We start from the raw sequence: 13,133 nt of genomic DNA, 5'->3' as shown, positions 1-13,133 counted from the left end.
TTAAACAGCTAAGCCTTGGACACATTTCAAAAGTTTCAGAGTGGAAGAGACTACATCCTTGGAGTTGACAGGGGGAGAGAGTGTCTGGGGGATGGAATGGGAAGAACTAAGTAATTTCTCTTTTCTTCCCTTTGAATTTAAAAATTATTTCCTCTCAACTAGGGACCAGCAAATTATGGCCAATATTTTAAAATATGTTTTTAAAAACAACCTTTCTTAAGTTGGAAGTGCTATAAATACAGGAGGTGGGCTGGTTCTGGCTCTTTAGCTAGAATTTACCTACCATTGCTTTAATGAATTACAATATTTAAAGGAGATAAATCTTGTTCTAGCTAGTCCCCCTTCTCTCTAAGGAGAGCTGAGTGGGCAGCTTTAGACCCCAAGCTCCTACTTCCTTCCTGGCAAGAATCAGACTCCTTTGGAGAAGGATAAGAGAAGGAAACTCTAAAGATTCTATTATAGTTACAACCTTACAAAGACACATCTAGGCAAAACCCATATGGGCACCCAAAACCTACATGAATAAAACACAGGACAGAATATCACTTATATAATTTCCTACAAGATTGCATTCTTTTGAAGTTCTCCAACATGTCCTGGTACCAAATAGATATTCTCTTTCTTCTCCTTTTCCTTTCTCTCTTCCTCTTTCAGTTTCATTTTGTGTCAGTTTTCACCTTAGAGTATAAGCTCCTTGAGGGAAGAAACTATCTCTACTTATTTATTTTTTTTGCTTATATTTGTATTTCCAGTAATCAACACTATACTTAATAAATGCTTGTTGATTAACTTATTGTTAGCTGTCTGATCCTTTCATCCTCCAATATTGACCACATAACTTTGAAGGGAAGCTACTAGACCAGTAGAAGATAATGCACTCAACATTGAGCAGAAACACATATTCCAGATAGCCATGAATACATAGAGGCAGGCAATGAAGGAGGAAACACCTTCAAAGTGTGACGGCAGGCAGCGGAGAAGAAAATCACATTAGGGAGAAAGACAGACCAAGAAATTCAGCAGTGATGCTATACTCAAGGGACCTGAGTTAAAAACTTTACAAAGAGAGAAGTAACTTCTTAGCCCTTCTAGCACCAAGAATTATATCTCAGGAGATCATACATGTCTTACATTTATGTCTCATAACTATAGTATTTGAAATTTTTTCCACTCATCCCATGGATACTATGTGTACTTGTGGAGAGTGAATCCTGGGGATAAGGTTGCTTTGTTACTCTGTCATTTGAGTATATGTCTTTGCTAAACGCTCAATTGACTAATTGGCTGATTGCTAATGGGAAGAAGTGAGGGGAGGGGAGCTAGAGGAAGCCCTAATATAATATCCTCTTAAGATATGAAGTATTATAATAAAAGGGCAGATAGATGGCACAGTGGAAAAGAGTGCCTGGTCTGGAATCAGTAAGATTCCTCTTTCTGAGTTCAGATCTGATCTTAGACACTTAATTAACTGTATGATCCTGGGTGAGTCCCTTAATCCTTTTTGTTGTAGTTTCCTCCTCTGTAAGATGATGGGGAAAAGGGAATGGCAAACTATTCTAGTATCTTTGCCCAGAAAGCCCTAAGTGCCTAGCCCATTGAAAGTGCTAAATAAATTTTAACTATTGTTTTTTATTAAAAGATGATGCATCTTTAGTAGGTTCATGAAAATTTTGATATATTAATGTGCTAAGATGGAAATGGTGCAGCATTTGAAGACAGAGTTCCTGAGTTCAAGTCCCTGCTCGTTTGCTTACTACCTAATGACATACAGGAGAGTTACCTAATCTCTCTGGACCTTTTTATTCTCACCTATAAAGTAATGAGCTTGACTTGATGACTTAAGGGGCTTTCCAGTTTTATATCTTTGATCCTATGTAGCCTCAGACCCCAGTCCTTGTGCCATATGTTTACTTCACTAATTTAGAACAGGTAGAGGCTTTCTTAGGCTTAGGCTTGATTCTATAAAATCCAGCCCAGGCTAGCTTACTAGGCTATCATCATCTTCTTATCTTTCCCATTGCACTTATTGCTTTGTGACTGAAACCAATAACCCTGAAATGTGCAATCCTAAATTGGCTCCACCAGCCAGATGACCCAGTCACAATTATACTAAACATTTTCATTAAATTTTAATTCAAAGAGTGAATATTTTGGTATATCACAGCATATAGTACACACTATGGAGTAAAAATTCTTATAGAAGATGGATGTCAGAAGTTGGAGGCCCAGAAAAAAATGTTACAACATTAAATATGTAAATATGGAGCACATACTGTTTATTAAATGTCATGATGAGAGAGTAAAAGAAAACTCTAATTTTCAGTTGTTTTTCAGTCATATACAATTCTCTGTGACCTCTTTAGATTTTCTTGGGAAAGATACTGCAGTGATTTGCCATTTCCTTCTCCAGGTCATTTTTTAAATGAGGAAAGCAAGGCAAATTAAGTTATGTGGCTTGCCCAGGGCCATACTACTAGTAAGTTTATGAGGTCAAATTTGAACTCAGATTTCCTGACTCCACTCCATCCACAGCGATACTTACCTACTTATTGTTTCAAATAGCTGCCAAATTTTTTGGGGGGGAGAGGGAGGGAAGGAATTCCAATGGTAGGAGAACCATACATTAATAAATTCATAGCTTAGGACAAAAAAAAAATCACTTCATAATCGGTCATGCATAAATAGTCCTACATTGACTTAGAAAGATAGAGTGAAGCTAACAACTTTGCACAATTCTGCCTCACTTAAATCCAGTTTACACACATGGCACCTATGATGGCATTGGTCCTCTTTGAAAATGAAGGACAAACAACAACTACAATTACAACATGTGCTTTACAGAAGTTCTTTGTTCTATAACTCGACTTTTTTAGCTATTAGTCTGTTATCCCTTAAAATGTATGTGATTTAACTCTGCATGGTTGCTAAGAACCATTATTGTTTTGCTTTTTTTAGCATTGTGAGAATTATTTATTTATTCATTTATTTATTGTAGAAAGTCAAAAGCACTGCTTCTTAATAGACTATATCATGCCTTAAAATGGGGGGGGGAGAGAAAGGAAGAGTAAGGTCATGTCTAACAGCTACAGCTAACAGGATGCAATTCTTTTTTTTTTTAAATTTTATTTCTTATTATAGCTTTTTATATACAAAACATATGCATGGGTAATTTTTCAACATTGACCCTTGCAAAACCTTCTGTTCTAACTTTCCCCCTCCTTCCCACCACCCCTCCCCTAGATGGAAGGTAGTCCAATACATGTTAAATATGTTAAGTACAATATATGTATACATATTTATACAGTTATCTTGTTGCACAGGAAAGATCAGATTTAGAAAGAAGGTAAAAATAACCTGGGAAGAAAAAAAAACAGAAATGCAAGCAAACAATAACAGAAAGAATGGAAATGTTATGTTGTGGTCCTACTCATTTCCTAGTGTTCTTTCTCTGGGTGTAGCTGGGTCTAATAGGATGCAATTCTTGATTTCCTGGCCCACTTATATAAGGGAGGAAAAGAACAGAATAGACTTATTTGGCATGTATATAAATAATTTTTAGATAAATTAACATGTTTGTTCACCAAAGAAAAATAGGTTTAGAAGAAAATAAAATGGAGTGACAATTACCTTATGGCTGCCTGCACCTCATCTGCAGGAAGTGTCTTATTTGTAGAAGGGTCTGTAACTACAAACCAGAACGATACTCGTTTTGTAACATTGCAAAGCAAGATGTTGGAAATTCTGCAAATGTTGGAGGAAAAAGAGAGAAAATGCATTATTATTAAGTTGTTTATGGCATTAAGCAGCATATCTTATGCTGCTATTACCAGTCTCCAATAATTATAATGAATGAAAATTCATTTAGGTACAATAGGAATTCTGCCCACCCCACCCCCCAAAAAATTAGCAACAACAAGTACAGTCTCTGGTCTCAAAGAGCTCACATTCTAATATGGAAAGATCTGGAGGTTCATAAGACACAAATGCAGGGAAAATCTTAAGAATCAATTGTCAGGAAGGCTTCAAAACAATTCACTATTTTAAAATACTTGTGATATTATTGGTGTGAGTACCTTAAGCAATGTAGGTCTCAAATCCCCTATTCCTTTCTATACACACATACACTTTTTGAGACTATCTCCAAGAGAAGATGTGGACAAAAAGAATTCATCACCTCTTGGGCAATTTAGCTAGTTTGCTCAACAGGCAATAGCCATATCACTTGTAGTCAAGCTTGTGCCCCAGTATAAGAGAACCTATCAGATTTTGTATTGTTATAGCTGTTAAGCACACAGACAATGTGAAACTTATATGTTTCTTAGGCATGACAGAAAATCTCTTACTTTTATTCAGCTCATCAAATCCTTACCTAAGATATGAGGAGTTCCAATTTCTCCTGGAGGAATCTCCATAACAACAAAATCACAGATTTTTTTTTTGAAGTGTTAAAATAAATAATAGAGAAGAAAAAAGCTCTTGCCAAAAACTTGACTCTTAGAACCTTAGCTCAGTGCTTTTGACTTGCCTTAGTCTATGTAAATTAGTACTGTTCTTTTTTGTTCACTTAGTTCAGTTATGGCCAACTCTTTGTAACTCCATTGTGGGTTTTCTTGGCAAAGATACTGGAATGGTTTGCCATTTCCTCCTCCAGCTCATTTTACAGATGAAGAAACTGAGACAGTTTTAAGGGACTTGTCCAGACTTACACAGTATATGACTGTGTAATAAATGTATAAGCCCAGATTTGAAATCAGGAACATAAATTTTCCTGCTTTAAAGGACTTGCTCAGGTAGCTAGTATCTTAAGCAAAAATTGAATCCAGGTCTCCCTGGTAAATCTGTTGGCATTCATTTATACAGTTTTCATGAGGATTTGATGAGACAATATACATAAGGCATTTTTTAAAGCTTAAGATCCTGTATGGGTAAGATTATTGACCAATGGGGAAGGGAACATGAAAAAATATACAGAGACAAGAAAGCATAGAATAATAACTGGAGATGCCAGTAGTCATTTCAGGTAATAATTATATATCTTTGATATGTCAGCCTCTAGGAACAACACAAGCAGCATGATTGATTGATTTTATCAAAATGGTGGTCCCAGCTAGACAAAAAACCCTGGAGTGTAATTTTGAAGGAAAAAAAAAATTGATCTCACATCTCCTCAATATAGGCCTCTATTCCCTAGGGATTTGGGCTTGGGATGGATGAGTAGATAATATATTGTTGGGAAGAACATTAAATCTGGGAGTCAGTATTCAAGGGATTTTGATCCCAGCTCTGACACTTACTCCTAATTTGCATTATGTAACCTCTGTGGTCCTCATCTATAAATGAAGGGACAGGTCTAGATCAGAAGTTCTTAATCTTTTTTTGTCATGGAACACTTCTGTTGGAGCCCTATGGCCCTCTCCTAAGAACAGTGTTATTTTTGTTTGTTTGTTTTAAAATTTACCTTTTTTTTTTTTTTAAATTAAAGCCTTTTATTTTCAAAACATATGCATAGAAAATTTCAACATTCACCCTTATAAAACCTTGTGTTTCAAAAAAATTTTTCCCTCCCATTCTCCCACCCTCTCCCCTACGTGGCAAGTAATCCAACATATGCTAAAATGTGCAATTCTTCTATATATCTACAATTATCTTGCTGCACATGAAAAATCAAATCAAAAAGAAAAAAATGAGTAAGAAAACAAAATGCAAGCAAACAACAATAAAAAAAAGGGGGGAAAAACCATGTTGTGATCCACACTCAGTCCCCACAGTCCTCTCTCTGGCTGCAGAGAGCTGTCTTCATCATAAGACCATTGAAACTGGCCTGAATAACCTCACAAGCCATGTCTGTCAGAATTGATCAAGCAATGTTTTTAAATGCATAAAATAAAATACATAGATTATATTCTAGGAATCTTGGGAGCACAATATTTATCTGTAGTACGATTCAACATCAGCCCTGAGAATCTAAGTTTAAATTCAACCTCAGACACTTAATACTTCCTAGCTACATAACCCTGGACAATTCACTTAATCCCAATTGCCTCAGAAAAAAAAAAAAAAAAAAAAAATTAAGATTATAGACCATTTCATATCAGATTCACAGATGCCTGAGATCTGCTCACAGCAATTTTTAAGATTCCTTTTGACTCTAAATTCCATTATATAATTTTAAGTTTCCATAATTCTTCCTTGTCTATTTAATGTTGTTACTAACAACACAGTATGTTCTACATATGCTAAATATGCAAAACAAAATACATTATAAACAACACACATTTCTTAAAAACCAACTCAGTATAAAAAGAAAAATGATTTCTGTAGAGACAATATAAAATCCCACCAGATGTGGCCTTCCCCAAAACAAGCAAAAGACTGACCGACAATAGTTATTAAAATAGGTTATTAAAATTTTATAGATGAAAAGGATCTCTGAGATCATCTAATCCAAACTTCTACTATTCAGACAATGGAAGTCAAAGCTCAGGAAGAAATAATAACTTGCACAGAGTCCCATTTTTTTGCCATTCAGTCATTTCAGTCCTGTCTGACTCTTTGTGACCCTTTTTGGGATTTTCTAGGCAAAGATAGTGCAGCGGTTTGCCATTTCCTCCTTCAGCTCATTTTAACATGAGAAAATTTAGGCAAACAGTATTAAATGACTTGGCCAGGGTCACACTGCTAGTAAATTAGTGAGGTCAGATTTAAATTCAGAGGACTCTTATTTGAACTCTATCCATTATGCTACATGGTAGACGTCTATTAGAGGAATAGGAATCTCCTTTAATGCTAATGCTTTTCCTCTGTTGATAACTCCAATATATCCTGATGTCCTGTATGTCATTGTTGGTCCAAAGTTGTTTGCATGCCATTTCTTCCATCAGACTATAAGCATTTTTTTTTTTTTTTAGTATGTATTTACCACTGTACCTGGCACATAGTGTTATTTATTGATTGATAGAATGTTAGAACTGATAGAGATCTTAGAGATTATTCAGTCCAAAGCCCTTGTTTTCCAGATGATAAAGCTTCTTGTGAAGACAAATGCTTTACAATCTTATAGTAGAAAAAATGTAATTCTAAACTATTTTCTCTCAAGCACAGAAGATGAAACATTTCTTCTTCTCTGAAGAGAAGTGGAGGGGAGAATGGATGTCACAAGAACCAGATAGTTATTTATATTGGTGAGGTTTTCTTGACTATTTCAAGAAATAGTTTCAGGGGTCTGAAACATGTATCATTTCTGAGGGAACAAAATTGCACCAGGGGAAAAGGAGTCAAGCAGACATTGAAAACAGGACAGTTGTGAGGGCAAACTCAAAGCAGGAATGAAGTAGAGATTGAGAGGTGTTGCAGATGTGAATGAACAAACACCTTCCACTATTTGCTTTTTAATTTTCGTTCTTTTATTTGATTCAAGTGCCAGGAAAAAGATAAGAGAGAAACTGTAGTGAGAAACAGAAATTCTTTGCCTATCATAGAACTGAAAAGCAACAGGTTTCCATAGGTTCCAGAGATCCAGAACAGTGCTGCAAAAAAAGAACAGAGGAGAGAAAGATTGAACTGGTATCCAGAGAAAAGTCTCATTAGCAATGAAAATGAAGAGTACTTACTACCTTCTCCTCTTCTTGCACTCTCTGGTGATAGTCTTTGGGGCCTCATTTATTATCTTCAGGGTCCCTACAAGCACAACCTTTTCCTATAATCTCTCCAAAAGCTGCAGATGCTAGAAGGATTTGGAATAATGCTCTGGGTACCACAGGAGGGTAAAAACAGCTAAAGAAGATCAGAAGGAGGCAAACAACCAATTTGCTCCACAATGTAGCTCTTAATCATTTTTTCATTCTAGAATCATAGATTTAGAACTAGAAGGGACCTTAGAGGGCACTTTATTTTTTTATTTTTGTGCAAACCAAGACGTGTGTGTGTGCGTGTGCAAAATAAACAATATGTACAAAACATCAATTGCCTGTATAATATAAAATATAGAGGACTAATCAGACTTAGTTTTCCAAATGCCAAGGATAAGTCCTAGACATTTTCCTATAATTTATAAATTTCCTAATAATTTGGATTGGGCATTTCACTTTTGTCAATACTGAATTTCGAACATTGTCTAATATGAAGTATAGGTAAGTAGAGGTTGGATAGTGAGTGAGGATTAGTTTAAGAGTTTTCAAGCTAAAAGCCCACTGATGGATGCACATACTAGACCCTTGAGAAAGAGGCACTAGGAGGCACATAAAATTTATTGGCTGGTGGCTTGAGTGTAGCACCATCTGGTGGAAAAACCATATTTTACAAGAATTTGATGGTCAATGAATTAATTAAATCTATCTGTAAATTTGTGAAAAGCTGGCTAGGAGAGAACTTATGGGCTGCCATTGCTATTGTAACACCTAAAAGAATCCCCTGAGACATCAACCACAATATACTTAGCATGAACTATTTTCATATTTATTACAAAGGAGAGCTCTGGAATGTGTATGTGTGTGTGTGTGTGTGTGTGTGTGTGTGTGTGTGTGTGTGTGTATGGGGGAAGGGGATGGAGAAGAATATACAGGGAAATTATTGTAATTCTTAAACAAGACTTTAAATATAGTAAGAAAGTATATTGATTCCCAATATCACAAGTGCACATGCTTTGGGGTGAGAAGAAAATGGTTCTATTCCTTTTTTTTTCTTTTTCTTTTTTTTTTTAAAAGCTTTTTATTTTCAAAACATATGTACTGACAATTTTTCAACACTGACCCTTGCATAACCTTGTGTTTCAGATTTTCCCCTCTTTCCTTCCACCTCCTTCCCTAGATGGCAAGCAATACAAGGTTCTATTCATTTTAAAGGAGAAAAGATAAAATCAATGTATGATTTTGCAAAAGTGGAAAATGGAAACAATGGCAAATAATATTAGCTTGTGGTTATTCCTGATACATAAACCACAGAGGACACCCACTATTAAAACATACTATCTCAATTGAAGGGAATAGTATTGACAAACATTCTGGAGGGACAAGACTATATATCCCATATACAGCTAAAACTAGAACACTATTATTTTTCTTTCTCTGAAGATTATTCAAGCACAATATATTTTTTTATTTTAACGACAAAGAATACTTCTCTTATTAGTTTAATTTCAGTTTTATGCCCTCTTAAAATTATTTTTCTTAAAAACTAAAATATCTGGTTTTATTATCATGTAGAATGTTAAATTTTCTTCCTCCATTTCTTCTGATATTGCTCCATAATGATCTCTATGGGTAGAATTATTGAGCTTAGCTCAATTTAGGAAAATTCCTAAAAGACCTTACAATGAAATACAAAGCTATATCTATGCAGGTGAAAGGAATTGGAGAGTAAAGGAAATTAGCTAGATGATTCAGTTAAAATATCACCTAAGAAATTGCAGAAAATATCTGGGATTTGTAGCAAGAGTAGGACTGGAGTATATCTTATGGAGCATGTATTAAGCTTTCCTGAATGTTTATTTTTGGCTACATTTACTGTCTCAGCACTGAAGGACTCAGGAAATTTGAGAAGACAGTGGATCCTTTGGTCCCATAATGAAGAGTGTCTATATCAGACACTCTTCACCAAACCAGGTGGAAAAGCCCACTTAGTACATCATGAAGAGAGTATCCCCAGCCTCTAGCTTTTTCTCTCACTTCAAAGTTTCTTTTCATTTCTCTAATAGTATTTGTACTATCAGTTTCTTACCTTAGATAATTTATCATCATTTTATTCTGTCTTGAATTAATAAATTTTCCTCTGCATAGCTATTTGATCTGCATAGAAGGAGTAAGCAAGGCATATGTGCTCGATTTGAGTTGGCAGCATGATCAACCTTTTCCAAGACAGTCCTGACAGAGATCTCAAATTGGAAGAGAGGGTTATAGTTTAGAATTACTCTCTCTAAGATACAGTGAGTGAGTAGGCCATCCTTCTTTCTTCAGTGGTTAATCTTTTGACGCAAATTATATAATTATTCCATAGAACAAAAAAGCAAAACTGAATAATGCATAATTATAATAGTTAACTTTAGTCCTAAAGAAGAATTGAGCAAATGTACTTATTTCCATGTTTTATAGAAGTTTTATGGTGTTAAACATTGCATATATAGTGAATGTGTTATTTGGTTTTGCTAAACTGCTTTTTTTTTTTAACTTAAAAAAGTCTTTATTACAAAAGATAGTTCATTGGTAGAAAAGAGGCTGATTCAGAAATGAAAGTATATAAAAACTGAAGACATCAATAAAAATAAGATTAAAATGTTAAACTTCTATTACTGCTCTATATTACAGATTAATTGCAATGAGTTGCAACTTATTCAGCATGTTTTAATAAGACCATTAATTGAAGAAGAGAAGTTATTTATTTCTTCTGCAAATAAAATAATATTTTACATATACACAAAAACACAACAATTCTTTAAATGGTTCTAAGGCTATAGAAAATATTCAAATTAAGTAGAACTTTGGAAGGAAGTTGTTTATATCTGGATATGTAGTGTGGTAAGAGAAATCTAGGAATAGCCATCAGGAGAATAGCCAGTAATATTCCCTAAGACTCTGCAAGTTATTATTTCTCAGTGGTCTTGGTTTTTATGTCTGAATACTAAAAGTTTGGATTGCATGATCTCAGAACTCCTTTTCATTTCTAAAATTATAATATCCTATTTTAATAACTAATGTCAGTCAATCAGTGTTTTGCTCATTTTGGGGGCATTATGTAATCTCTAGAGAAGCCATTTTTCTTTTTTATTCTGAGTTGGTTTTTAAGAAGTGTGTGTTATGTATGATGTACTTTGTTTTGCATGTTTAGCATATATATAACTTCTAAGTTTCCATAATTCTTTCCTGTCTATTTTATGTTGTTATTAACAACACAGTATACTCTAAATAAGCCTAATTTCTAAGCTTCCCATTACTACTATGACAACTATTTATTTTAAATAAATGGCTTGAAAGAAGAGAATGAATTATAGCACAAGTTGGTTTGGACAGAGTGAAATGAACATTCAAGTACAACTTTAAATGGAGCAATTAATTACTTTGCAATGTTGACTTGATTTGTTACCTTAGTAATAAACTAATGGATGTGAAAAGCCCTTTGAAAAATAAAAAGAGATATAAGCTACTAGTGTCCCTTCTTTGTATTAAAAGATAGTTGATCAGGGTATGAGTAATACTTACAATTTTGGATTTGGAATCAAGAAGATATAAGCAAAAGACCTAAATTCTCTTAACCTCAGATAGCTAAGACTGAATTATTGATACATTGCAATAAGTGAGAAACTTCTCACACCACTGTATTGTGTACAGTATAGCAAGTTTTTTTTTTTTAATTTCATTGTTTTCTCTATTTCAAAGCCAGTTTTATAAAAACAAACACACAAAAAAAAACCTCCAAAAAATTATCCGTCTTGTTCTATTGCCACTATTTCCCTACTCCATCACAAAGTTTTTAGGTTTATCTAGTTAGCTACTTTGGGGGAAAAAAAGGGGAAATGGAGTAGAGGTAGATTTCAGCTACTTTGGCCTTGTGTAAATCAAAATATCATAACTATTAAATCAATATATCATTTTTACTAGGAATTTTTTTTTCCCCATCTATAACATATGAATCTCTACTGGCTTAGAAATAACCATATATTTCACTGACTCAGAGACATTGTTCCCAAAATAATGAAAATCAATCCATTCTGGATATATAGCAGGAGAAAAGCCAACAAAGCATACAGAATCAGGAATGACAAAACACACACATACACACACACACACATACACACACACACACACACACACACACACTCACACACAGAAAGAGGAATTTAACTACACCGAAGGAAGCATTTAACTATCCTGGGAAAGCTTTTTTCCACATATATGCACATATACGTATGATGCTCTCAGTAAAACTGAAAATTGAGAATCTGTACCAATAATTTTCACATTTTTTACCATATTTTTAAACATGCATCAGATGAAACATAATTCTTCAAAAAATTATTGAAATTATTTTAATAGGCAAATATCATTAAAGCAATATCAATTTCATAAGCCATTCCATTCATCCCCAAAATATGAAAATGTAATTTATCTTTTAGAATAAGAAGTGTTAGTCTAATACTTTAAGATTTGGCTCTACTGACACTATATATCTAGGAAGCCAAAGAAGCATATCCATTCAAACCACACACACACACACAAAATCCAACTATTATTTTTGGAAATCAAAAATAGCAGAGGACACTTAAATAGATGTCTGTTGTACAAGGCTACTAATCTCTTTATCATGGATCAACACAAGGCTGTTCTTTCTATCACAAGACTTAGTAACACAAGGTCAAGCATATGACTAGGCAGAGGAAGAAATCTACTCAACTTCTTAACTCTGAAAGGATTATTTCAGATTAGGAAAATTTTTCACCATTCTTACTAAAAATCATGAGTTTGGGGGCCTAGTTATTTTAAGAAATTCTATGGATAAACCAGAGAGATTTCTGGAACTAAACTAAATTTATGTACTGCAATGTATTCTTTGATAACTTATTCCTTGAGTAAATAACTTTGTTAGGAAGTTTTTCCTTTATACCTTACCTAAATTTCTCAACAAATGATAAAAAACAGCTAGTTACCATATTTCCCCCCAATATATTATCTAGAAAAATCTCACATGACTAGAGCTCACCTCTTTTGAATCCTCAGTTTTCTGGGATTCCTACCACTCCCTGTTCTTTATTTTTAAGGGAAAGAAAGAAACTATAAGAAATATACTGATGGTAAAGCTTTATTTTTAAAGATTTATGACTTTATTGATATGGGTCTTCTGTCTATAGATAAATTAAGGCAAGAAATATGGATTAGCTCCTTTTCTGTGCAACATATTGCACGAGGCTCTGAGGATGCAAGTTGAGATAAAAAAAAAAAAAAACAAAAAACAAACCAAAAACACAGATCTCATTCTTAACAATTCCATATCCTAAAATGGGAAAATAAGAAAAATGTACTTGTAGCCCCCTTTATTCAAGGAATTAGAGTATAGTTGAAAATGGATACTTATAGAGCTTTATAGAAATCATTAGTTTACTCTGAACATTGAGGGTTGCTATTTGTCTCAGAAAATGACAAATGCTC

General features: G+C 34.1%; 1 protein-coding gene across 4 annotated transcripts in view; it reads right to left on the bottom strand.

Annotated features, from left to right (window-relative positions):
• The window catches only part of CLTRN (collectrin, amino acid transport regulator), an 87,284-nt gene that overhangs the window by 18,757 nt on the left and 55,394 nt on the right, over window positions 1-13,133 (bottom strand). For all 4 annotated transcript variants that reach the window (XM_074299925.1, XM_074299926.1, XM_074299927.1 and 1 more), the window contains one exon: window positions 3,628-3,741. In XM_074299925.1, the coding sequence (XP_074156026.1) occupies window positions 3,628-3,741 (114 nt within the window). The remainder of the gene's footprint in view (window positions 1-3,627; window positions 3,742-13,133) is intronic.

This window comes from Sminthopsis crassicaudata, chromosome 3 (genome assembly GCF_048593235.1).
Source record: "Sminthopsis crassicaudata isolate SCR6 chromosome 3, ASM4859323v1, whole genome shotgun sequence".
In the NCBI taxonomy this organism is placed as follows: Eukaryota; Metazoa; Chordata; class Mammalia; order Dasyuromorphia; family Dasyuridae; genus Sminthopsis; species Sminthopsis crassicaudata.
The sequence above is the reverse complement of the archived record's forward strand: the minus strand, read 5'-3'. Positions and strand labels throughout refer to the sequence as shown.